Source organism: Globicephala melas, chromosome 1, assembly GCF_963455315.2.
Source record: "Globicephala melas chromosome 1, mGloMel1.2, whole genome shotgun sequence".
NCBI lineage: Eukaryota > Metazoa > Chordata > Mammalia > Artiodactyla > Delphinidae > Globicephala > Globicephala melas.
In genome coordinates, this window is record NC_083314.1 from 179,302,332 (window position 1) to 179,328,891 (window position 26,560).

General features: G+C 44.0%; 2 protein-coding genes and 1 long non-coding RNA gene across 9 annotated transcripts in view; 1 reads left to right on the plus strand and 2 right to left on the minus strand.

Moving 5' to 3' along the window:
• The window catches only part of UBIAD1 (UbiA prenyltransferase domain containing 1), a 38,555-nt gene extending 26,774 nt beyond the window's left edge, over nucleotides 1-11,781 (minus strand). For all 5 annotated transcript variants that reach the window (XR_009560117.2, XM_060289388.1, XM_060289383.1 and 2 more), the window contains exon 1: nucleotides 10,933-11,781. Coding sequence is in view for 4 of the 5 variants with exons in the window: in XM_060289388.1 (XP_060145371.1) it covers nucleotides 10,933-11,461 (529 nt within the window). In the remaining variant the exon portion in view is untranslated. The remainder of the gene's footprint in view (nucleotides 1-10,932) is intronic.
• A 307-nt stretch (nucleotides 11,782-12,088) lies between these two features.
• LOC132593984 (uncharacterized) lies at nucleotides 12,089-17,691 on the minus strand. Its single transcript, XR_009560119.1, has 4 exons — nucleotides 17,117-17,691; nucleotides 15,957-16,301; nucleotides 13,495-13,596; nucleotides 12,089-13,284 (listed from the first exon to the last, which is right to left on the minus strand). It is a non-coding gene; the product is annotated as an uncharacterized lncRNA (long non-coding RNA).
• A 289-nt stretch (nucleotides 17,692-17,980) lies between these two features.
• MTOR (mechanistic target of rapamycin kinase) overlaps nucleotides 17,981-26,560 on the plus strand; it is a 115,503-nt gene continuing 106,923 nt past the window's right edge. Inside the window, exons 1-6 of one of the 3 annotated variants that reach the window (XM_030878522.2) lie at nucleotides 17,981-18,073; nucleotides 19,880-20,169; nucleotides 21,117-21,225; nucleotides 21,926-22,158; nucleotides 23,421-23,621; nucleotides 24,353-24,487. In XM_030878522.2, coding sequence (XP_030734382.1) covers nucleotides 20,008-20,169; nucleotides 21,117-21,225; nucleotides 21,926-22,158; nucleotides 23,421-23,621; nucleotides 24,353-24,487 — 840 coding nt within the window. In that variant the 5' untranslated portion in view covers nucleotides 17,981-18,073; nucleotides 19,880-20,007. The remainder of the gene's footprint in view (nucleotides 18,074-19,879; nucleotides 20,170-21,116; nucleotides 21,226-21,925; nucleotides 22,159-23,420; nucleotides 23,622-24,352; nucleotides 24,488-26,560) is intronic. The other 2 variants (XM_030878528.2, XM_030878536.2) reach the window with 2 other exon arrangements.

Below are 26,560 nucleotides of genomic sequence, written 5' to 3' on the forward strand. Positions count from 1 at the left end.
ATGGCTACCTCTCAGTGATACAAAGGAACTGCTGATACACATGACAACACAACGAAACTCAAAAACAGGCACAAGAATTCATACTGAATGATTCCATTTACATGATGTTCTAGACCACGCAACAGTGGTGGCCTCTAGATGGGGTGGGAAGAGTGGGGTTGACAGGGAAAAAGCACAAGGAAGCTTTTGGGGGTGACAGAAATGTTCTGTATTACGGTAGGGGTATGGGTTATACAGCTGTATGTAATTGTCAAAATTCATCAAACTGTAACGCTTAAGATCCATGCATTTCACCATACGTCAACTATATATCGATAAAAGTCAACGTTAAAAAAAAACATAAATCAGATTATGTCATTACCCTGCTCAACACATTTCAGTGTCTCCCCATTTGTTCATTCAATAAATATTAAGTACTGACTACTTGCCAGGCACTGTTCTGGGCATGATGGAGAGAACAAAGAGACTAAAATCCCTACCCCCAGGGAGTTTACAGTCTAAAGGGGAAGATAATTAACAAAGTAAGTACTTTATGTGGTTAGAATGTAATATGTGCTATGAAGAAAAAGCAGAGGAGAGCAATAGGGAAGGCACTGTAGGGGAGACACAGCGTGTGTGTGTGATTTTATTTTATTTTTTTCAGCTGCTGCAGAAAAAAATTGTTATTGTTTTGTAATTTTAAATAGGGTAGAAGCTGACATTAGAGCAAATGGGTGGCAGTTAGAAAGCAAATCATACACACAGATGGGGGAAGAGCGTTCTAAACAGAGGAAACAGCATCTCAAAGGACCTGAGGCAGGAGCATGCCTGGCGTGTTCCAGAAACAGCTAGCAGGGCAGTGTGGCTGGAGCATGGTGAAGAGGAGAGCAGGTCAGAGAGTTGTGGGGAATTGCAGGTGGAGCAGATAATGTCAGGCCCTGGGGGTCACTGTAAAGACCCTGGTCTTTACTCTAATGAGGTGGGAGCCACTGGAGAGTTTTGAGCAGGCGACTGACACAGCTGCAGGATTACTCTGGCTGCTGATCTGGGAGCTCTGGGAAAGGGACAAGGGTGCATGCACAGAGACGGGTAAAGAATCAGCCGCAATAATTGAGGGAGATGACAGGGGTAGTGGTGGGAAGTGACGAGAAGTGGTCCAGTCCCAAGTGCATGTTAGAAGCGGAATCGCTACAATCCTGCAGCCTGTGGAACGAAAACCACATTCACAGAAAGATAGACAAGATGAAAAGGCAGAGGGCTATGTACCATATGAAGGAACAAGATAAAACCCCAGAAAAACAACTAAACGAAGTGGAGATAGGCAACCTTCCAGAAAAAGAATTCAGAATAATGATAGTCAAGATGATCCAGGACCTCGGAAAAAGAATGGAGGCAAAGATCGAGAAGGTGCAAGAAATATTTAACAAAGACCTAGAAGAATTAAAGAACAAACAAACAGAGATGAACAATACAATAACTGCAATTAAAAATACACTAGAAGGAATCAATAGCAGAATAACTGAGGCAGAAGAACAGATAAGGGACCTGGAAGACAGAATGATGGAACTTACTGCTGCAGAACAGAATACAGAAAAAAGAATGAAAAGAAATGAAGACAGCCTAAGAGACCTCTGGGACATTAAACGCAACAACATTCACATTATAGGGGTTCCAGAAGGAGAAGAGAGACAGAAAGACCTGAGAAAATATTTGAAGAGATTATAGTCGAAAACTTCCCTAACATGGGAAAGGAAATAGCCACCCAAGTCCAGGAAGCACAGAGAGTCCCATACAGGATAAACCCAAGGAGAAACACGCTGAGGCACATAGTAATCAAATTGGCAAAAATTAAAGACAAAGAAAAATTATTGAAAGCAGCAAGGGAAAAATGACAAATAACATACAAGGGAACTCCCATAAGGTTAACAGCTGATTTCTCAGAAACTCTACAAGCTAGAAGGGAGTGGCATGACATATTTACAGTGATGAAAGGGAAGAACCTACAACCAAGATTACTCTACCCGGCAAGGATCTCATTCAGATTCGATGGAGAAATCAAAAGCTTTACAGTCAAGCAAAAGCTAAAAGAATTCAGCACCACCAAACCAGCTCTACAACAAATGCTACAGGAACTTCTCTAAGTGGGAAACACAAGAGAAGAAAAGGTCCTACAAAAACAAACCCAAAACAATTAAGAAAATGGTAATAGGAACATACATATCGATAATTACCTTAAACGTGAATGGATTAAATGCTCCAACCAAAAGACACAGGCTCACTGAATGGATACAAAAACAAGACCCATATATATGCTGTCTACAGGAGAACCACTTCAGACCTAGGGACACATACAGACTGAGGGATGGAAAAAGATATTCCATGCAAATGGAAATCAAAAGAAAGCTAGAGTAGCAATACCCATATCAGATAAAATAGAGTTTAAAATAAAGAATGTTACAAGAGACAAGGAAGGACACTACATAATGATCAAGGGATCAATCCAAGAAGAAGATATAACAATTATAAATATATGTGCACCCAACATAGGAGCACCTCAATACTTAAGGCAACTGCAAACAGCTATAAAAGAGGAAATCGACAGTAACACAATAATAGTGGGGGACTTTTAACACTTCACTTACACCAATGGACAGATCATCCAAACAGAAAATTAATAAGGAAACACAAGCTTTCAATGACACAATAGACCAGATAGATTTAATTGATATTTATAGGACATTCCATCCAAAAACAGCAGAATACACTTTCTTCTCAAGGGCGCATGGAACATTCTCCAGGATAGATCACATCTTGGGTCACAGATCAAGTCTCAGTAAATTTAAGAAAAGTGAAATCATATCAAGCATCTTTTCTGACCACAACGCTATGAGATTAGAAATCAATTACAGGGAAAAAAACGTAAAAAACACAAACACCTGGAGGCTAAACAATACGTTACTAAATAACCAAGAGATCCCTGAAGAATTCAAAGAGGAAATCAAAAAATACCTAGACACAAATGGCAATGAAAACAGGATGATCCAAAACCTATGGGATGCAGCAAAAGCAGTTCTAAGAGGGAAGTTTAGAGCAATACAATCCTACCTCAAGAAACAACAAACATCTCAAATAAACAATCTAATCTCACACCTAAAGGAACTAGAGAAAGAAGAACAAACAAAACCCAAAGTTAGTAGAAGGAAAGAAATCATAAAGATCAGAGCAGAAATAAATGAAATAGAAACAAAGAAAACAATTGCAAAGATCAATAAAACTAAGAGCTGGTTCTTTGAGAAGATAAACAAAATGGATAAACCATTAGCGAGACTCATCAAGAAAAAGAGGAAGAGGACTCAAATCAATAAAACTAGAAATGAAAAAGGAGAAGTTACAACAGACACCACAGAAATACAAAGCATCCTAAGAAACTACCACTCTCTTAGTAGAGAGACTAAGCAACTCTATGCCAATAAAACAGACAACCTGGAAGAAATGGAGAAATTCTTAGAAAGGTATAACCTTCCAAGACTGAACCAGGAAGAAATAGAAAATATGAACAGACCAATCACAAGTAATGAAATTGAAACTGTGATTAAAAATCTTCCAACAAACAAAAGTCCAGGACCAGATGGCTTCACAGGTGAATTCTATCAAACATTTAGAGAAGAGCTAACATGCATCCTTCTCAAACTCTTCTAAAAAACTGCAGAGGAAGGAACACTCCCAAACTCATTCTATGAGGCCACCATCACCCTGATACCAAACCAGACAAAGATACTACAAAAAAAGAAAATTACAGACCAATATCACTCATGAATATAGATGCAAAAATTCTCAAAATACTAGCAAACAGAATCCAACAACACATTAAAAGGATCATATGCCATGATGAAGTGGGAGTTATCCCAGGGATGCAAGGATTCTTCAATATATGCAAATCAATCAATGTGAGACACCATATTAACAAACTGAAGAAGAAAAACCATATGATCATCTCAATAGATGCAGAAAAAGCTTTTGACAAAATTCAACACCCATTTATGATAAAAATTCTCCAGAAAGTGGGCAAAGAGGGGACCTACCTCAACATTAATAAAGGCCATATATGACAAATGCACAGCAAACATTATTGTCAATGGTGAAAAACTGAAAGCATTTCCTCTAAGATCAGGAACAAGACAAGGATGTCCACTCTACCACTATTATTCAACATAGTGTTGGAAGTCCTAGCCACGGCAATCAGAGAAGAAAAAGAAATAAAAAGAACACAAATTGGAAAAGAAGAAGTAAAACTGTCACTGTTTGCAGATGACATGATACTACACGTAAAGAACCCTAAAGATGCCACCAGAAAACTACTAGAGCTAATGAATGAATTTGGTAAAGTTGCAGGATACAAAATTAATGCACAGAAATCTCTTGCGTTCCTACACACTAATGATGAAAAATCTGAAAGAGAAATTAAGGAAACACTCCCATTTACCACTGCAACAAAAAGAATAAAATACCTAGGAATAAACCTACCTAGGGAGAGAAAAGACCTGTATGCAAAAAACTATAAGACACTGATGAAAGAAATTAAAGATGATACCAACAGATGGAGAGATATACCATGTTCTTGGATTGGAAGAATCAATATTGTGAAAATGACTATACTACTCAAAGCAATCTACAGATTCAATGCAATCCCTATCAAATTACCAATGGCATTTTTTACAGAACTGGAACAAAAAATCTCAAAATTTGTATGGAGACACAAAAGACCGCGAATAACCAAAGCGGTCTTGAGGGGAAAAAACGGAGCTGGAGGAATCAGACTCCCTGACTTCAGACTATACTACAAAGCTACAGTAATCAAGACAATATGGTACTGGCACAAAAACAGAAACACAGATCAATGGAACAGGATAGAAAGCCCAGAGATAAACCCACACACCTGTGGTTAACTAATTTATGACAAAGGAGGCAAGGATATACAATGGAGAAAACACAGTCTCTTCAATAATTGGTGCTGGGAAAACTGGACAGCTACATGTAAATGAATGAAATTGGAACACTCCCTAACACCATACACAAAAATAAACTCAAAATGGATTAGAGACCTAAATGTAAGACCGGACACTATAAAACTCTTAGAGGGAAACATAGGAAGAACCCTCTTTGACATAAATCACAGCAAGATCTTTTTTGATCCACCTCCTAGAGCAATGGAAATAAAAACAAAAATAAACAAATGGGACCTAATGAAACTTAAAAGCATTTGCACAGCAAAGGAAACTACAAACAAGATGAAAAGACAACCCTCAGAATGGGAGAAAATTTTTGCAAACGAGTCAACGGACAAAGGATTAATCTCCAAAATATATAAACAGCTCATTCAACTCAATATTAAAAAATCAAACAACCTAATCCAAAAATGGGCAGAAGCCCTAAATAGACATCTCTCCATACAGATGGCCAACAAGCACATGAAAAGCTGCTCAACATCACTGATTATTAGAGAAATGCAAATCAAAACACAATGAGGGATCACCTCACACCAGTTAGAATGGGCATCATCAGAAAATCTACAAACAACAAATAATGGAGAGGGTGTGGAGAAAAGGGAACCCTCTGGCACTGTTGGTGGGAATGTAAACTGATACAGCCACTATGGAGCAGTATGGAGGTTCCTTAAAAAACTAAAATTAGAGTAAAGCTGTCACTGTTTGCAGATGACATGATACTACACATAGAGAATCCTAAAGATGCTACCAGAAAACTACTAGAGCTAATCAATGAATTTGGTAAAGTAGCAGGATACAAAATTAATGCACAGAAATCTCTGGCATTCCTATATACTAATGATGAAAAATCTGAAAGTGAAATCAAGAAAACACTCCCATTTACCATTGCAACAAAAAGAATAAAATACCTAGGAATAAACCTACCTAAGGAGACAAAAGACCTGTATGCAGAAAATTATAAGACACTGATGAAAGAAATTAAAGATGATACAAATAGATGGAGAGATATACCATGTTCTTGGATTGGAAGAATCAACATTGTGAAAATGACTCTACTACCCAAAGCAATCTATAGATTCAATGCAATCCCTATCAAACTACCACTGGCATTTTTCACAGAACTAGAACAAAAAATTTCACAATTTGTATGGAAACACAAAAGACCCCGAATAGCCAAAGCAATCTTGAGAACGAAAAAAGGAGCTGGAGGAATCAGGCTTCCTGACTTCAGACTATACTACAAAGCTACAGTAATCATGACAGTATGGTACTGGCACAAAAACAGAAAGATAGGTCAATGGAACAGGATAGAAAGGCCAGAGATAAACCCACACACATATGGACACCTTATCTTTGATAAAGGTGGCAGGAATGTACAGTGGAGAAAGGACAGCCTCTTCAATAAGTGGTGCTGGGAAAACTGGACAGGTACATGTAAAAGTATGAGATTAGATCACTCCCTAACACCATACACAAAAATAAGCTCAAAATGGATTAAAGACCTAAATGTAAGGCCAGAAACTATCAAACTCTTTGAGGAAAACATAGGCAGAACACTCTATGACATAAATCACAGAAAGATCCTTTCTGACCCACCTCCTAGAGTAATGGAAATAAAAACAAAAATAAACAAATGGGACCTAATGAAACTTCAAAGCTTTTGCACAGCAAAGGAAACCATAAACAAGACCAAAAGACAACCCTCAGAATGGGAGACAATATTTGCAAATGAAGCAACCGACAAAGGATTAATCTCCAAAATTTACAAGCAGCTCATGCAGCTCAATAACAAAAAAACAAACCCAATCCAAAAATGGGCAGAAGACCTAAATAGACATTTCTCCAAAGAAGATATACAGACTGCCAACAAACACATGAAAGAATGTTCAACATCATTAATCATTAGAGAAATGCAAATCAAAACTACAATGAGATATCATCTCACACCAGTCAGAATGGCCATCATCAAAAAATCTAGAAACAATAAATGTTGGAGAGCATGTGGAGAAAAGGGAACACTCTTGCACTGCTGGTGGGAATGTGAATTGGTTCAGCCACTATGGAGAACAGTATGGAGGTTCCTTAAAAAACTACAAATAGAACTACCATATGACCCAGCAATCCCCCTACTGGGCATATACCCTGAGAAAACCAAAATTCAAAAAGAGTCATGTACCAAAATGTTCATTGCAGCTCTATTTACAATAGCCCGGAGATGGAAACAACCTAAGTGCCCATCATCGGATGAATGGATAAAGAAGATGTGGCACATATATACAATGGAATATTACTCAGCCATAAAAAGAAACGAAATTGAGTTATCTATAATGAGGTGGATAGACCTAGAGTCTGTCATACAGAGTGAAGTAAGTCAGAAAGAAAAAGACAAATACCATATGCTAACACATATATATGGAATTTAAGAAAAAAAAATGTCATGAAGAACCTAGGAGTAAGACAGGAATAAAGATGCAGACCTACTGGAGAACGGACTTGAGGTTATGGGGAGGGGGAAGGGTGAGGTGTGACAGGGCAAGAGAGAGTCATGGACATATACACACTAACAAACGTAGTAAGGTAGATAGCTAGTGGGAAGCAGCCGCATGGCACAGGGATATTGGCTCAGTGCTTTGTGACAGCCTGGAGGGGTGGGATAGGGAGGGTGGGAGGGAGGGAGACGCAAGAGGGAAGACATATGGGAATATATGTATATGTATAACTGATTCACTTTGTTATAAAGCAGAAACTAACACACCATTGTAAAGCAATTATACCTCAATAAAGTTGTTAAAAAATAAAAAAAAAAACTAAAATTAGAATTACCATATGACCCAGCAATCCCACTATTGGGCATATACCCAGAGGAAACCATAATTCAAAAAGACACATGCACCCTAATTGTCATTGCAGCACTATTTACAGTAGCCAGGACATGGAAGCAACCTAAATGCCCATTGACAGACAAATGGTTGAAGAAGATGTGGTACATATATACAATGGAATATTACTCAGTGATAAAAAGGAATGAAATTGGATCATTTGTAGAGACATGGATAGATCTAGAGACTGTCATACACAGTGAAGTAAGTCAGAAAAAGAAGAACAAATATTGTATATTAATGCATATATGTGGAACCTAGGAAAATGGTACAGAAGAACAAATATATATTAATGCATATATGTGGAACCTAGGAAAATGGTACAGAAGAACAAATATTATATATTAATGCATATATGTGGAACCTACGAAAATGGTACAGATGAACCGGTTTGCAGGGCAGAAACTGAGACACAGAAGTAGAGAACAAACATGTACACCAAGGGGAGAAAGCGGCTGGGGGGTGGGGGGGGGGCATGTGATGAATTGGGAGATTGGGATTGACATGTATACACTAATATGTATTAAATGGATAACTGATAAGAACCTGCTGTATAAAAAAATAAAATTCAAAAAAAAATCTTAAAAAAAAAAAAAAGAAGTGGAGTCAACGGGACTTGCTGATGGTCTGTATGCAAGATGTGAGAAAGAAGAGTCAAGGATGATGCCCATGACCTTCAGCCTGAAGAACGAGAAGGATGGAGTTGCCATCGAGTGATATGGGGAAAGCTGAGCGTAGAGCAGATTTCTATGTGAGCAGATGAGGAATTTGGTTTCAGACGTGTCAAGCTTGAGATGCCTGTAACCTCTCAGAGAAGTTACTGAGTAAGAAGTTGGATTTGAGTTTGGGGTTTAGTGGAAAGATCTGGTCTGGAGGTAGAAATTTATCACCAGCTTAATAGATGGCAATAGAAGACACGAGACGGGCTAAAATCCCTAAGGGAGTAAATGGAGCTAAAGAAGAGAGGTCCAAGGACTAGGCTTGGAGGTTGGGAGTGAGGCGGGACCGGCGGAGACCGAGGCCCTATGAGACAGCGCGATCTAGCCCCTGCCTGCCCCGACAGCTGCATCTCGGTCTTCCTCTTGATCACGCTGGCCTTTCAGCAGATCCTAAATGATGCCAAGTCTTACCCTACTCCAGGACATTTGCATTTGCTGTTCCTTCATCCCTGAAGGACCCAAATCAGAGCCCGATTCTGCCCATGGCTGGCTCCTTATCTGTCAAGTCTTAGTTTAAGCGTCACCTTCACAGAGAGGACCTATTCCATCCACCACTACCTGATACATTCATTCTATTTCAGCACCCTGCTGATTTCCCTCAGTGAACTTTTTACAATTGGCTGCCAGGATACCATAGTCTCTTGCTTTTCTTCTTTCTCCTCCAGATGCTCCACTGCAGTTCCCTTTGCCTTCCTTCTACTCTCCCCACCTCTTAATGTTGGAGTGCCCCGGGGCTCACTCTCAGGTCTATCAACACTGCCCCGCTCCGGGATCTCCCCCCAGTCGTACAACTTTATCTACGTGCAAGACTCCCAAATGTCTCTATCTCCAGCTCAGACCTCTTCTCCGAAATCAGACTCATACCCAACTATCAATTTGACACCCCCTTGGAGATCTAATACATTAAGATGTCCAAAGTCAATTTCTCAACTTTCTCTCCACAGGCCTATCTTCAACCTTCTCTCTCTCACTAGGCATCAACACCACTATTCCAGTTACTCAGGACAAAACCTTAGAGTTATGTTTAATTTCTGTTTCTCTCCTGCCTCACATCCCAACTATCAGCAAACCCTGTTTACCTTCAAAATAAATTCAGAATCTGACTACGTCCCTCTCCACTACTCCCACCCTGATTCAAGCCACCAGACATCTCTTGCCTGGTTTACTCAACAGCCTCCTTCTGGGTGCTCCTGCTGCTACCCTTACCCCTCTTTATCCATTCTCAGTACCTTAGCCAGAGTGATTCTTTTAAAACATTAAGGCTTACAGCATTTTTGTGCCACCCTGCCCACCCCCCAACGAACTTCTCTTACTTTCCCTCCTTTTACTCTCTCCCTCATTCACACCCTGGACTCCATGCTATTCCTCCAACTCTTCAGGGACACGCCTACCTTTGGCAACTGCTGTTCCAAGATACTCTTCCTCCAGATATCTGCTCAGGCAACTCCCTCACCTGTCACCTCTTACAATCTTTGTTCACATGTTACCTTCTTTACGAGGCCTACCCTGATCAAACTAGTTAAAGCAGACAGCTGTGTCCTCCTTCCTTGCTCTCCTTCTTTTCCCTATAGCACTTATGTTCTTTTCAGGTACTGTAACCAAGGTACAAATTCATCCTGGCTTACCAGGAACTCTCCTGGTTTCCAAAGCCCCACATCTTAGGAACACTCACTGCTGAGCAAACCAGGATGTTGGTCATCCTACCCATAATTTACTATTTTTATTTTCTGTCTCTCCTCATGATATATAAAATCACTTCCACAAGGGCAGGGAATTGACTGCTGTGTTCACATAGAACAGAGCCTGGCACATAATAGGTGCTCAATAAATAGGGCTTAACCACCAGCCCATCACCACCTTAATCAGCCTGCTGCAAGGGATCACCTAGCAAACTAGCTGAAAATAATCAGGTGTATAATTTGAGCTTTTCAAATTTAATTACACTAAAATTTGAAACTGTGGCATTATAAGGTATGACCAACCAGTGGAAACTAGACACAAAAAATTTCCATATATAAGTTATTCCTAACAACCATAAGCCAAACCAGGAATGCTATCCCCCAAATCCACACGACCCAAACATTATAGATTTCACATAAAGTGGCCTAATTCAGAAAATAACCTTTGAGGACTTCCCTGGTGGTCTAGTGGTTAAGACTCCAGCTTCCACTCCCAGGGGGCACCGGTTGGATCCCGAGTGGGGGGAGTTCCGCAGGCCACACGGTGCGGCCAAAGAAAAAAGAAAATAACCTTTGACATCTCTCCACTAACCCTATAATTCCTATGCAAACCGCAGTTTCCAATACCTGCAACTAAGACCTGCTGCACAGCAAACAGGCCAATTCTTACCTCCTGTGTAGAGAAAGGAGCCAGACAGGCCTCCGAAGTAGATGAGAGCTAAGTGCTCCAGTTTCAGAGGGGACAGGTAGTACAGGCAAGCAGCACAGACACAGCCCAAGGTGTAGAGGAAGACTCCAAACCGGACGACATCCTGGGGCTCCAAGATTCGGTCCACCAGGGTCCTGTCATCACTCTTTTTGTGGTCAATGCCCTTGGAAAAGTCGTAGTAAGTGTTGACCAAGTTGCCAGCCCCGTGCACAGCGAGGACAGCTACGGCACAACCCACCAGTAGCCTGGGATCCAGGACGCCCTGGGATCTGTAGGCCAGGGCACTGCCCAGGGCCACCGGGGTGAGTGAGGCACTGAAGCTCCAGGGCCGCAGGGCCAGAACATAGGAGGCGCACTTCTGCCTCCACGAGCGCTGCGGCGGTCTGTCCTGCTCCGAACAGCCGTTCCCCAGCAGGTCCCTGTCCCCGACCTTGGCCGTCTCTCCTGCCTGGATGTTAACCTTCTCCCCCGGGACCTGCGAGGCCGCCATGGAGAATGCACTTGGGTGAAGTCAATGTTAAACAGTGAGCCACCCACACACAGCGTCCGCCCTGAGGCGAGGACAGGCGGGGCGGCGGACCTGACCTTCTTCGGTTCCACCCGGGGGCAGGGATAGGGAGGCGGCGGGGCCCGGGGACTGCAGCGAGTGGGCCTGGCACCCCACGAGGCCCGGCGGCACCTCCCCGACCTCCTGTCACCTGGGCGAGGACCGCTTCCAGACGCCCGCCTCGCCCTACAGCCCGAGACTGAACCGCTGCCGCCTCTACGCAGCTGCGGGAGCGACCATCTTGGGCACCCGCCACTGTAGGCCCGCCGGGAAACAGGGACCGGCTGCGCGGGCCTGGGCCGGGGCGGGGTTGAGGGCGGGACCAGGCTGAGGGCGGGGCCGGGGCTTGGGGCGGGGGCGGGGCCGGGACAGTGCAGCGACCCAGCGGTCCAGCCCTTCCTCACCCCGACGGTCCGCGAGTGGCAGTTGCTCCCGCACTTGCTGGGAACAGCCTCACTTAGTATCTCAAGAAGGGCCACGAGTGCGTGTCGCTTTACGACTTACCAAGAGCTTTCTCTCACGGAAATAGGACTCATTCATTTTTTTTCATTCAACATGCATTTATTGAGCGCCTACTGTGTGCAACATTTACTGAACACCTACTATTGCACGCAGCAGTGAATAAAACAGATAAAAATCAGGGAGCACATTGAGGGTGATAAGAAAGGTGTAATTAAACTTCCTTTCCAAATGAGAAAACCGAAGCTCTGAAATGGGAAATGACGATGTCTAGGAAATTATTAGCTTAGCCAAGACATTGAAGCAACCTAAAGGTCCATCAACTGATGAATGGATAAAGATATATGAAAAATGGAATATTACTCAGCCATAAAAAGAATGAAATATTGCCATTTGCAGCAACATGAATGGACCTAGAGAGTATCATACGAAGTGAAGTCAGACAGAGAAAGACAAATATTATATGATATCACATATGGGGAATCTTAAAAATAATACAAATGAACATTTTTATAAAACAGAAACAGACTCACAGAAACAGAAAACAAACTTATGGTTACCAAGGAGAAAGGGGGGGATGGGTAAATTAGGAGTACGGGATTAAAAGATACACACTACTATATATAAAATAGATAAATAAGGATTTACTGTACAGCACAGGGAACTATATTCAATATCTTGTAATAACCTATAATGGAAAAGAATCTGAAAAAGAATATATACATATGTATCTGAATCACTTTGCTGTACAGCTGAAACTAACACAATATTGTAAATCAACTATAGCTCAATTTAAAAAAACTAAACTAAAATTAAAAAAAAGAAATTATTAGCTCTGGTAATAATCACAACAGCAATAATTCCCACTTTTTATTATGCATATTCCATATACTGCCCTGACTGCCTTTTTATCTTTCTTCTAATTTATTTACTTATTCATGCACAGAACTGCCCTCCTCCCCACCCACCAGTTGGCCAGCTTTGTATCTCCACTTCCTGCCTTCTGGGAGCTTATGGTCCATATCTGTAGCTTGTTCTGGCTGGAGAGAGCCAATTGTTAAATTTTTAGGAATTTTGTGAGCAGTCATTAAGCAAAGCCATTATTAAAAATTAAATTAGGGCTTCCCCTGGTGGCGCAGTGGTTGAGAGTCCGCCTGCCGATGCAGGGGGCATGGGTTCGTGCCCCGGTCCGGGAGGATCCCACATGCCGCGGAGCGGCTGGGCCCGTGAGCCGTGGCCGCTGAGCCTGCACGTCCGGAGCCTGTGCTCCGCAACGGGAGAGGCCACAACAGTGAGAGGCCCGCGTACTGGAAAAAAAAAAAAAAAAAAAATTCAATTATACAAACCTACGAGTAGATCCATTATATTAAAAGCCAAGGTAACAAATACTCAAAACTCATTACTTCCTAATTATTTCACTACACTTTACCATTTATGCTCTTCAGGTTATTTATGTCTATTTTATCTGCATTGTGGAAATACTACATAATGATGTGCTGCTGCTTATCTCTTCCTACCTGTTCATTCAGTGATATCCGCTGGTGGTTTGAAATCTGCCATGATGGGAGTATTCATACCACACAAATCAGCAAATGCTTCATAATTGTTTTGTACATCATCTGGAATTAAGAAAGTGACAGAGAAAAGTTAATAATGCAGATTAAATTTTTTTTTTTTCTTTGCGTTACGCGGGCCTCTCACTGCTGTGACGTCTCCCGTTGCGGAGCACAGGCTCTGGATGCGCAGGCTCAGCGGCCATGGCTCACGGGCCCAGCCGCTCCGCGGCACGTGGGATCTTCCCGGACCGGGGCACGAACCCGCGTCCCCTGCATCGGCAGGCGGACTCTCAACCACTGCGCCACCAGGGAAGGCCCAGATTAAATTTTAAGTGTGTCAACTCTGTAGCTGTTTCGTTTTGAGTAGCAGCAAAAATTTGAGGAAATATACTTCCAGTATTAGAATATTATCCAATTCAGCAAAGAAGCCATTCATGTCATTGACGAACTAGCAAAGTTCAATATATCTCGATTGTTTCACTTTCCACCTACTCCTTAACGTAAAAGATAATACTGGGACTTCCCTGGTGGTCCAGTGAGTAAGACTCCGCGTTCCCAATGCAGGGGACCCGGGTTTGACCCCTGTTCAGGGAACTAGGTCCTTCATGCATGCTGCAACTAAGCGTTCTCATGCCGTAACTAAAGATCCTGCATGCCACAACGAGGATCCCACAAGCCGCAACTAAGACCCAGCACAGCCTAAATAAATATTTTAAAATATATATGTATATTATTTTATTTTATTTATTTATTTTTGGCTGCATTGGGTCTTCATTGCTGTGGGCTCTCTCTAGTTGCAGCAAGCAGGGGCCACTCTTCATTGCGGTGTGCAGGCTTCTCATTGCAGTGGCTTCTTTTGTTCTGGAGCACGGGCTCTAGAGCGCAGGCTCAGTAGTTTTGGCACGCGGGCTCAGTAGTTGTGGCGCCCGGGCTTAGTTGCTCCGCAGCATGTGGGATCCTCCTGGACCAGGGCTTGAACCCGTGTCCCTTGCATTGGCAGGTGGATTCTTAACCACTGTGCCACCAGGGAAGCCCATATTTTTTTTTTTTAAAAAAAAGATAATATCAACCAACAGCCATGTTGGAACTACACTCATTGGTCAATGCAACCACACAGAGGCTACACAATATCAAAGAAAGCATACTGTTAGAATCAACTGGCTATATGGAATTTATAATAAAAAGTATCGTGTATTTTATTATTATTTGTAAGTTTTGTGCTACACATTCTTCGTATTAGTGAACGTTATAATACACATGTAACATATATGGACACAGGACTGACTACATGATTTTGGTGCCCAGTGCAAAATAAAAATGCAGGAACTCTTGTTCAAAAATCATTAAGAATTTCAAGACAGAGCATTCTGACCTCACAAGTCACACATGATGAAGGAAGCCCAGTATATACATACATGCCGCCCTCCCGTCCCAGGTGATTGTTAAACATTTACAACTCCACCACCCAGCACATACTTGCAATGCTGGACAAACCTGAATATCCAATGCTGCCGAATCAGACAAGAGGAAGAAGCAGATATATGCAAATCCTGGCTCTACCACTTACCAACTGTATAACCCAATTCCTCTGGACATCAGATTACTCCTATACAAAGTGGGAACAATATGAACTGCCTCATTCATAGAGATGTTCAGGAACAGCAGTGACAGCATTTACTGACTGTTCATATGTGTCATACAGTGTTTTGGGTATTTTACATGTATTAGCATTTAACCCACACAATACCACCTACCGAAGTAGGTGCATTATAATCCTTCTAGTTTTATAAATAAGGAAATAGGTACATAAGTGCTTTCTCATATAGTCAGTAAATGTTGGAGCTAAGTTTCAGATTCGGTTAGTTTTGACTCCAAGATGCTTTTAGCCACTACTCTATAAGGTCCGCCAAAACGCCTGATAGCTTGTAAGTGCTCAATAAATATTAGTTATTATGTTAACATAATGGACAAGAAAGCTCTGAGTAAACTGAAAAGAGACCTATAAATGCACTGATTACTATTCTATAAAACCATCTGTGATTGTTAATTAGAAAACAGGGCCATACCACGTCTTAGGGAGACAAAAACCTCATATATTGCTGGTGGAAATAAAAATTGATACCTCCCTTACAGAGATGAATTTGACAATATCCATCGAATTACACATGCATTTACCCTCTGACCCTATAATCGCATTTTTGGTACTATTTTGTATAGCTGCCAGGGAATAAAATTATATATCTACAAAGGCATTCATTGCAGCATCATTAGTAATAGCATGAATTTGAAAATAACACGTGTCCATCAACAGAGAAATGGAAATATAAAGTATGATATATCCATGTGATGGAACACTATGCAGCTATAAGAATAACAAAAGAACAAGGAAGCCTTCTATACAGTAAGAAAGAACTCTAAGATACCGCAGAATTAAAAAAAAATTATTTAATTTATTTCTTTTGGCTGCATTGGGTCTTCGTTGCTGCGCGCGGGCTTCCTCTAGTTGCGGCGAGCATGGGCTTCTCATCGCGGTGGCTTCCCTTGCTGCGGAGCTCAGGCTCTAGGCACGTGGGCTTCAGTAGTTGCAACACACGGGCTTCAGTAGCTGTGGCTCGCGGGCTCTAGAGCGCAGGCTCAGTAGCTGTGACGCACGGGCTTAGCTGCTCCGCAGCATGTGGGGTTTTTCCCGGACCAGAGCTTGAACCCATGTCCCCTAGCATTGGCAGGCGGATTCTTAACCACTGCGCCACCAGGGAAGCCAAGGTATCCTAGAATTTTAAAAAGTACAGAACAGTGTATATAGTGTAACAAAAGAGGGAAATAAGAATATATATTTATATTTGTCTTTTATTTACATAGAAATGTAAAAAATGTAAAATCTAGAGATACATAAGAACTAAGAAAATTAGTGAAGGGGCAGGGGTGGAGCAAGACTTATAATGATAAGCATAATTTTTAATTATTTTGAGATTTGAATAGTAAATGTATTACATATTCAAAAATGTTTAACGACTAAATATAGAGATGTTGAAAACAAGTGAAAAATATGAAATTCAGAGGAACAATTATTTCACAGAAGAATCAGTGTAAAGATTCTAAATCTAGAGAAATAGTCATGGGACTTCCCTGGCGGTCCAGTGGTTAAGGCTTCACCCTCCAATGCAGGGGGTGTGGGTTTGATCCCCTCAGGGAGCTAAGATCCCACATGCCTCATGGCCAAAAAAAACCAAAACATAAAACAGAAGCAATATTGTAACAAATTCAATAAAGATTTTAAAAATGGTCCACATCAAAAAAAAAAAAAAGTAGTCATAACTTCCTTTTCTCTTAAATCTGCCAAAGCGTTTTTTAGCCACAGAACATTACCAAACCTCTTTTATTTGGTAATTTAGTACTTCTGGAAACTCACACCTCTTCAACAAACACTTTTTATTTAATTAAAGTAAAAAAGTAAATGATGGTAATGTGTAAAGAAAAAATATGCCTTCCCCAAATTCCATTACATCTTAGTTGTATATTTTCCCCATGTGAACATAGACACATAAGAAACATATAAATTTTTAATAGGTTATATTATACTTACATGGTATAATTGTGAACCCTTTTCCTTCTTAGCAAATGTTCATCTACATTACGATTATTAATGGCTACCTACATTTTCCTTAATATAACTTACTATATTTTATTTAATCGGACTCCTATTGTGAGGTATTTAGGAATTTTCAGTGCTTATTATAATAAACAGACCGTGATTTTTTTTAAAAAAGAGATGTAGTCAAATTCCATTTTTGCTATTGATTTTCGAAAGGATGTTTTTTAAATGATACTACTTTGAAATTATTTGTTTACGAGCAGCTTATTTAGCTAAAACTTGTCTACGGTTTCTCGCGGATGATCTTGTGAGCTAGATAATTTTGGAAAAGTGGGGAAATCTAAAAACGCTTTCAAATGCGTATTACATTTCACAAAAGAGAAATCGCGGATGCACAAGTAGCGCTAGTCCGAAAATTCCACTTCTTTTGCTCCAGTGATTACAAGGCGCTGGCATCGCTCACACTCTGGTCTCGAAAATTAAATCCGGCGGGGTCGCGAACCTCCGCTTACCGCCTCGTGGTTCCATTCCACGGTACCCAGACAGCGGAATACGCACCTCCACGGCCCAGGTGCAGAGGGGAATTATAGTAGCGATGCACCGGATGTGTGCGTGGAAGTGACTGAAGTCAACTCACGACCGATTGGTTCTCCCGAGTGGACCTAAGCCTCCTTTCGCCTGCCACTGGCCACGGGGTTTGTCTATTTGAACAGTCCCCGCCCCCTTGAGAAGCCGGGTCACGAAGCCTCACTTCTCCTTAATGCCTATTGGCCGACGTTCCAGTCCATCTTCTTCTTACGCCCGTCGATTGGTCCTTAGGGCTGGGAGCCCGCCTTCCCTCCCGCCCGGCTTAGAGGACAGCGGGGAAGGCGGGTGGTGGGGTCGGCGGCCTGAAGCGGCGGTACCGGTGCTGGCGGCGGCAGCTGAGGCCTTGGCCGAAGCCGCGCGGTGAGTCTGGGACCTGGCACCGACCCCTCCAAGGCGGCGGAATTTCCAGACCCACGGTCAGCCTGGTCCGTGGGGGGACCCCGGGAAGTCGTCCGTCTGGGACGTGGGGTCCCCTCAGTACTGGCCCCCACGGAGTTGGGCGCCGCCTGAGCCCTGGACCCGCACCCCCGAGGCAACGCCCACCTCCTCCCGAACCCGCAGGAAACCCCCGAACCCTTTAGCCTGTTGTGCGTCTCTGGCGCCACGAAGGCCGGCCCATCAGCTCCTGTATTGCTGGGGCGCCTTTGGGTCTCCTTGCCCATCAGTCACCCCTTCTTCAGAGCCCCCTACAAATTGTCCTCAAAGAGGACCAATGTCAGTGTCAGCCCCTTGCGGTCCACCGTGGAGGCCTCTCAAGGACCCATTCCCCGGAGGTGAGCTCGGTTCCATCCGAGCTTCCCCCGCCCCCGCCTGACTTTTAACTTCTGTAAGCCCTCGCCACGACCCTTCGGATTTAACTTCTAGTATTTTAATTGAATTCTCCCTGGAGCAGATGGCCTGTGGGCCTTAGACCTTATAAAGATATGCTGGTTCCTTCCTGAGACTGGAAATTCCTTGCTAGCCTCCCTCCCCCAGACAAGCGCACACACTCTGGTTTTCTCATCTGGAGTCCTTGGGTTTCCTCTCTCCTGAAGGCTGACACTTCCTTCTGCACTCTTCTCGGCACTGGAGTATTTAAAAGCTTTTCAGAACCAATTATTCCCTGTTTTTTTTTTTTCTCTGCATGTCACAAATTCTTTGAAAAATAAGAAATTTTGATTTTCTAATATAATCCGGACATACCTAGGAAAGGTGCATGTGTTACTGCCATAGCAGTCTGCCAGAGCGCTATCATGGCCACTTTATTGTGGTCGCCTGATTATTTGTATTTCCCCCTAGACTGTAAGCTTATTGAGGGAAGGGACAGGGCATAACTGAGGAATGAATGAGTGATCTGAGAAACAAATCAGTCTCTTTTAGAGCACGTTCCAAGTGCTAATGTTCTATAGAACTGCGCTGTCCTATACAATAACCATCAGCCACATGTGGCTTAGAGCACTTGAAATGTGATTGGTCCAAGTTGAGATTGCCCTAAGTGTAAAATGCACACTAGATTTTGGAGACTTAGTACAAAAAAGAGAATAGAAAAATATATCAATAATTTTTATATTGATAACATGTTGAAATGATATTTGGGATGTATTGGGTTAAATAAAATGTATTAATTTTGCCTGTTTCTTTTTACCTTTTCGATATGGCTACAAGGAAATTGAAAGTTATTTTTACATTTGTGGCTTGTATTTCTATTGGGCAGTGCTGCTACAGAATAATAATCAATTTCCCTCTTTAAATTGAACTCCTGGAGGAAAAGGACAGTCTTAGGCATGCTTTATTTTCTCTCTACCTCCCCACCTCTAGTACCTGACTCTGTGCCATGTACGTAGTAGTCATAATGATAATCATAGCTAACAACTATTAAGAACTCACTGTGCGCCTGGCACTATTTTAAGCACTTTTTAACTGTTTAGTGTGTTAACTCATTTAATCCTTACATCAATCCTATGAGTTAGGTGCTGTTATCCTCTTATTACAGTTTAGGAAACTGAGACATTTTAAGTATCTTTCCTCAAGGTATATAATTTTGGACTGGATTCACACCCAGGTAGTCTGGCAGCACAGCCCATAATTTGACCCTCTCTCCTATGCTGCCTCTTTTAAACATCAGTCATTGTTGAATAAATCAAGTCTCTCTGCATGTTTTTTAGTGAGGTATCCCAACCTTTTTAGGATCCCCAGCCTGACGTGGATAGGGTGAAGATCTGTGTTGAGGAGCTGGGGCCATAAATGAGTTCATCGCCATGGTTTGTTATTCAGAATATTAAAGGAAGCTTCTCTCCGAAGAACCTCAGGGCAAGATGCTTGGAACCGGCCCTGCCGCCGCTGCCACAGCTACCACCGCATCCAGCAATGTGAGCGTCCTGCAGCAGTTTGCCTGCGGCCTGAAGAGCCGGAATGAGGAGACCAGGGCCAAAGCCGCCAAGGAGCTCCAGCACTATGTCACCATGGAGCTCCGAGAGGTTGGGATTGCTGTGGTTCGGGCCGTTCATCATGGAGTGTTGGGGTGACATATACCACCCCTGGTTTAGATGCCTCTTGACAGCTAAGTGAGGACTCGGAAAATGCAGAGATTCCATTTTAGAAAGGCACCGATTTCTCATGTCTGTAGAATGGGCAGGTTCCTTTGCAGTTACACATTTCTGTGGCATTTCCTATGTTGTGATATTTTAGGAGTCGGCTGCTTCTTTTCATTTTTTTTCTTTTTCATGCCACATTCCAGACCATCCACTCTTTCTGCCTGATAACAGTGGTTGGGATGGGTTTGACGAGTTGGTTGTTTGGGGCTTGCTTGCTTTCTTTTTTTTTCCCCTTAATTTTTATTTATTTATTTATTTTTATTTTTGGCTGTGTTGTGTCTTCATTGCTGTGCACGGGCTTTCTCTAGTTGCCTTGAGCGGGGGCTGCTCTTCCTTGCAGCGCGGGGGCTTCTCATTGCTGTGGCTTCTCTTGTTGCGGAGCTCAGGGTCTAGGTACGCAGGCTCAGTAGTTGTGGCTCGCGGGCTTAGTTGCTTCGTGGCATGTGGGATCTTCCCGGACCAGGGCTTGAACCCGTGTCCCCTGCATTGGCAGGCGGATTCTTAACCACTGTGCCACCAGGAAAGTCCTGGGGCTTTCTAAATAGAGACCAGACTTGAGGTCAGGGACAATGTCTTGTTTATTCTTATACCCTTGGTACTAGGTAGAATCTGGGACGGGACATGTCCTGCAGAGGAGTAGATACTCGATAAGTATTTGTTAAATACACCGATGAATTGCTCTTCAGTTTGAAACTATAGAAATAGGCAGTAGCCATGTCATCTTTGGCTGGAACTGTACCTCCTGGCTGCCTCTCGGGTCCTAGTCTTTGGAAGCCACCCCACCACTAGGGAGACATTATAAACTGTTCTGAGCACATCTTCTTTTGTAGATGAGTCAAGAAGAGTCTACTCGCTTCTATGATCAGCTGAACCATCACATTTTTGAACTGGTTTCCAGCTCAGATGCCAATGAGAGGAAAGGTGGCATCTTGGCCATAGGTAAGGACAGAGTTTCTGGTAAGGTGAGAACTGGGAATAAAGGACTCTTCAGCTTTGTGTCTACTGCACCCTGGGTCTGCTTCTTACTGGACACTTAGTTCACATTTGTTTAATGAATTTTAAGGAGCCTTGTGGCTTTCAGTGTACTTATCCAGCTGTTAATTCTAGCAATAGTCCTGGGACATCGACAAAGCAGGTTTTTTCAGATATGGAATCTCAGAACTGTTAAGCGACTTTTCTAGGGTCAGTGTGCCTGAACTGAAACTAGAAGCCTGCTTTCTTTCCACTGCAAAAATGCAGGCTCTGATTTCTCTGTAGAGCAAAGTTTGGCATAGTGGGGCTTACGAATAGAAAAGTAAAGTTGGGGTGCAGTGAATGAAAGGCAGGTAATTGTCAACCTCCAGGGACTGGTCTTCCGTCCTGTGAACTATTATTCAGACCCAGTTTGTTTTCCTTTTCTTCTTGGGAAAACAAATTACGTATACTAAAATGAGGTTATTTTGCTTTATATAAGTAGTTCTGGCACAAATATGAAATCTGTTGGTTAAGATGAAAATTATTTGCATCCTTACTGTCTGGAAATTGCAGTCTGCACTTAAAGTAAAAGGAGGGGGTCACTGGCTAGCTTTCCTCTGAAGGCAGCATACTCTCCTGGACAGCGTGTGCCCTTCCTCACCTTTTGCTTTCCTCTCTTTTCCAGCCAGCCTCATAGGAGTGGAAGGTGGGAATGCCACCCGAATCGGAAGATTTGCTAACTACCTTCGGAACCTCCTCCCCTCCAATGACCCAGTTGTCATGGAAATGGCATCCAAGGCCATTGGTCGCCTCGCCATGGCAGGGGACACTTTTACCGCTGAGTATGTGGAGTTTGAGGTGAAGCGAGCCTTGGAATGGCTGGGTGCTGACCGCAACGAGGGCCGGAGACATGCGGCTGTGAGTGCGTGGCGAGTGGTGGCTCCATGTCGGGGTCCTTCACACGATATGCTCAGGTCCCTGAAAGGCAAAGAATGAGAGGGGACGCTCCAGGCAAAGGCCCTGGGCTTCTTGGTGGCCTTTGGTTCTGTCCTGAATCCCTTTCTCTCTTCACCCTGAGCTCCGTACCTGAAGGGGAGGCTTAACGTTCTCTTTTGTTGCTTGAGAGGCAGCCCTATGTGCAGTGCTTATCCTGACCTCCAGTTTTCCAGAATCAAAAATGCCTCCCAGGCAGGAGGCACCCCCTCAGCTGTAGGCAAGAGAAGAAGCCACAAGCCAAGAGGCTTACAAAGCCCCAGACCACCGCGCCATCTGTAGGATCCCTCTGTCAAGGCCCCTCCATATCCTGTGGGAAGATGGGAGTACTGGGCTGAAGAGAGGAGCCGGGGAGGGACTCGCTCCCCGCGCTGGGAGAGTTGGCCTGCCTTCTCCCAGGCCTTTCCTGTGTGTTTTTTAGTCATTTATTGATCGGTCGGTACGTAGTCCAGACTTCCTCTTTCCCGTTGGCTATTCTTCAATTGAGGAAGTGGTGGCTTCTTACCCTCTTCTTCTAGACGCACATACTCATTGCTTTCTGAGGTTCATCCCTGAAAGAGGCTGGTTGATGGGCTAGGAATCCAGGCTGTGAGATGGGGGAGAGTCTGTCCTTAAGAGAGAGAATCTATGAATGAATGTGATGGGGATCAGAAGCTTCAGTTGGATCCTTTCCAGTCGGTTCCCTCTTTCGGGGACAGCACCACAAGGAGGGAGCCGGCCTGGGTGAGGGGCCCACACATGGACCCTGGTGCTACTTCCTCACTCTGTAACTTGGGGCAGCCTCCGAACCTTCAGTTTTTCCAGGGTCAGATGAAAATAATAGCAAGATTAAATATTAAACAGGATTATTCATTCATTCAATACAATGTTGATTGAATGCCTGCTGTATTTCGGGCGCATTCTAGGCGATCAGTAGAGCAGTGTACAAAGCATTAAACACGTCTGCCCTTTCAGAACTTGTGTACTAACGTTACAAGCATTCTGCTTCTAAACACCCTAGGATAATGAACACTGAAATGTTTGATCAATTTCACTCTCCTTCCTAGGTCCCCAGAATTTCTGAGCTAGAAGAATGGGCAAGTGTGCTCTTTTGCTAGTGTATGTGGGCTCTAGGATGACAGGAGGCTGTGTTCCTGAGAGAACAAGACTCTGACCCAGATGAAAGTTCTCTGTGCCTTTTCTCCCAGGTCCTGGTTCTTCGTGAGCTGGCCATCAGCGTCCCCACCTTCTTCTTCCAGCAAGTGCAGCCCTTCTTTGACAATATTTTTGTGGCCGTGTGGGACCCCAAACAGGCCATCCGTGAGGGAGCTGTTGCTGCCCTTCGTGCCTGTCTGATCCTCACCACCCAGCGGGAGCCAAAGGAGATGCAGAAGCCACAGTGGTACAGGGTGAGGAGATGGTTCCATTCCAACCTCCAGCAAAGCGCATTTGCGTAGAGTATCATCGGGCCTACAGGGCAGCAGCAGGCCCCTTGCCAAAGAGCAAGTATCCTGTCTGCTTTGATCTCCCATGGTTTTTTAAGCTCAGTATGAATCAGTAGTTATTTTATTGTTTTTCACGAAAGCAAAGATTTATCAATAGCCACACCATTGCTTTATGTGCCACTAAGAGTGAGACTGTAGTGCCAGTTAAACTCACTGCCTTCTTATCAACAATTATAAGACATCTTTTTTCAGAGGTGTTAAAATATAGAAATATGGGCATCTCTGGAGAGATGCCAGTGTTCCTGTAGTATCGAGAGTCCTGTGCTGACTGCCGCTGCCAAGTGAACCTGCTAAGGACCCTTGTCCTACAAAAAGAGCCCTGAACATGGGAACCTGGGATTGGAGACCTGGGTTCTCGTCTTGGCCGCTCTGTGACCTTGGACAAGTCACTTAGCTTCTTTGAGCCTCTTGTTTTTTCTCTATTAAATAGGGGCGGTAGTGGTGTCTCCCTCGTGGTATTGTTGTGAGAGTTGAAGCTAAATGAAACGAGAGAGCTCAATGAGTTGGGATTGTTGGTGACACTGGCACGAGGCCCTTAGCAGGCATGGTAACCTCAGAACCCCCCATATAGATGGGTGGGGCTGCTTTCTAACTCTGGACGTTGGGTAGTTTAGGCATTCTGTATCTCTCCGTAGCACACGTTTGAGGAAGCAGAGAAGGGGTTTGACGAGACCTTGGCCAAGGAGAAGGGCATGAATCGCGATGATCGGATCCACGGAGCCTTACTGATCCTCAACGAGCTGGTTCGCATCAGCAGCATGGAGGGAGAGGTGAGAAGCGCGTCTGAGGGTGTCCAGTCTTCTCACGTGCCATTCTGGGGGCGAGACGAGGCAAGATCCCTGTCCTCAAAGAGCTGACGTTTTGTTGGGGGAGCAGGCAATAGACAAATAAATAGGAACATTTCAGGTAGCAGCAAGTTCTGCGAGGAAATGGGGTGGTGGGTAACAGGGGTGCGGGTGACTCCCTCCCTGAGGTTGGTGCCGTTTGAGCTGAGACCGCATGACATGGAGGAGCCAGCCTTGCAGCGGGCAGGGAGGGGGTGCTCCAGGCAGAGGCTTTGAGGTGGAAGAGCGTTTGATAAGTTCAGGCGAGAAGGGAAGTGTGGCTGGTGCACCGTGAGCAAGGGAGAGGGCGGGAGGGGCTGCACCAGGGGCCTCACAGCTCATGGCCCCTACTGGCTCCCGTTCTCCTCACAGGGCTGTGTCCACAGGATGACATGATGGCATCCATCTTTAACAGTCATTGGCTACTTGTGGGGAAGAGCTTGTGGAGAGGCAGGAAGGGAAGCAGGGAGGTGAGTTAGGAGGTGTGCTGGCTCAAGAAGCAGCTGCAAAGGTGGGTTTAAAAGTGCAAGGACTGTATTAGGGAAATAAGCTTTGAGAGAAAGTGGGCAGGGAGCTGGGAGAGGCTGGGAGAACCATCAGGCCTCAGTGCGGATCTGACCCTGAGAGAACAAGAGCGGGAGGAAAAGTTGGATGGAAGCACCCTAGTCTGCTGTGCGGAGCCATCACAGGGTCCTCAGGCCAGAGCTGGCCGTCAAGAGGAGGCCCACCGTAGCCTTCCTACTGTGTTCGTCATCGGCTAGAAGTAGCTCACGGAAAGTGTGGCCTTGGCACAGACATGGCCATGGATTTCAGAGTAGCAGCTGGGGCCCTGGGTCAGTTACTCTCCTGGTAGCTGGAGGTCCTATTCTCACGGCTGCCCCAGGAGGCGATTGCAGTCACCTGGGCGAGCAGTGGTGGTGGCTTCGACTGGCACTGGCAGCGTAGACACAAAAGTAGATTCAGGGTCAGTCCACTGACACCAGATTCAGGGTATATCTGGGAGGTAGAGCCCCACCTGTGAGTCTTCCTGTGGGGAGCTGGTTGGTGTGGACTTTCCCCCCAGGGCTTCCTGCTTTCGTAGACCCAGCGATCATCTGGTGATGACTGTGCCCTAGATGTGGGAGCAGCGTGTGCTGCAGTATGTGTAGAGACACAGCGAGTCTGGCTTTGGATCCCCACTCCTCTATACTGTGTGACACGGGTAAATTACCTTCCCTCCTTATTTTCCTCAATTTTAATGGGGATCTTATCCACCTCATTGGGCTTCTGTGAGGTTTCTAAGTATGTGTGAGGTGCTTAGCACAACACCTGATACCTAGTGGGCGTTCCGTAAATGGTCACCCTCAGAGTTTTCCCCACCCAAGTATAATGTGGTACTTTCCACTGTACCCCACACAGCTCTGGGATCTTTGTTTTCTTCCAGTAAAACAGGGCAATATCACCTAACTGATAGGTTTAAATGAAATAGTACTTGTGGTGGTGCTTTGTAAATTATAAAGAACTATCCAAATGTGAGGTGTTACAATTTCATAACTTTTTCATTCATTCAGCAAATACTAATTGAGCACCTACTGTGGGCCAGCTATACCGTGTCCTAAGAGCTAGAAGAATAAGGCAGCAGTGAATAAAACAGTACATTCTAGCAAGGGGAGGCAGACAATACATAAATAAGTAAAAATACATAGTGTAGCATATGGTGATAAATGCTGCGGAGAAAAGTAGGGCAGGGAAAAGGAATAGGGGATACTAGCATGGATCAGGGATTACATTTTAAAATATGATGATGTTTGGGCACAGCCATGAAGGAGGTAAGAAAACAGCCATACAAACCTCTGGGGATGAGCTGTCTTCCAGACCACTGGTCCTGGAAGCACGAGGCCCCGTGTCAGGAATGTGCTGCTTTATGAAGGGAGCAAGATTGCCGCTGTGACTGAGCTGAGTGAGAGGAGCTGGGAGATGGGGTTGGGGGAATACCTGGGGCAGGGAGGGGGCTCGTCACCCAGGGTCTCAGACGCCCCT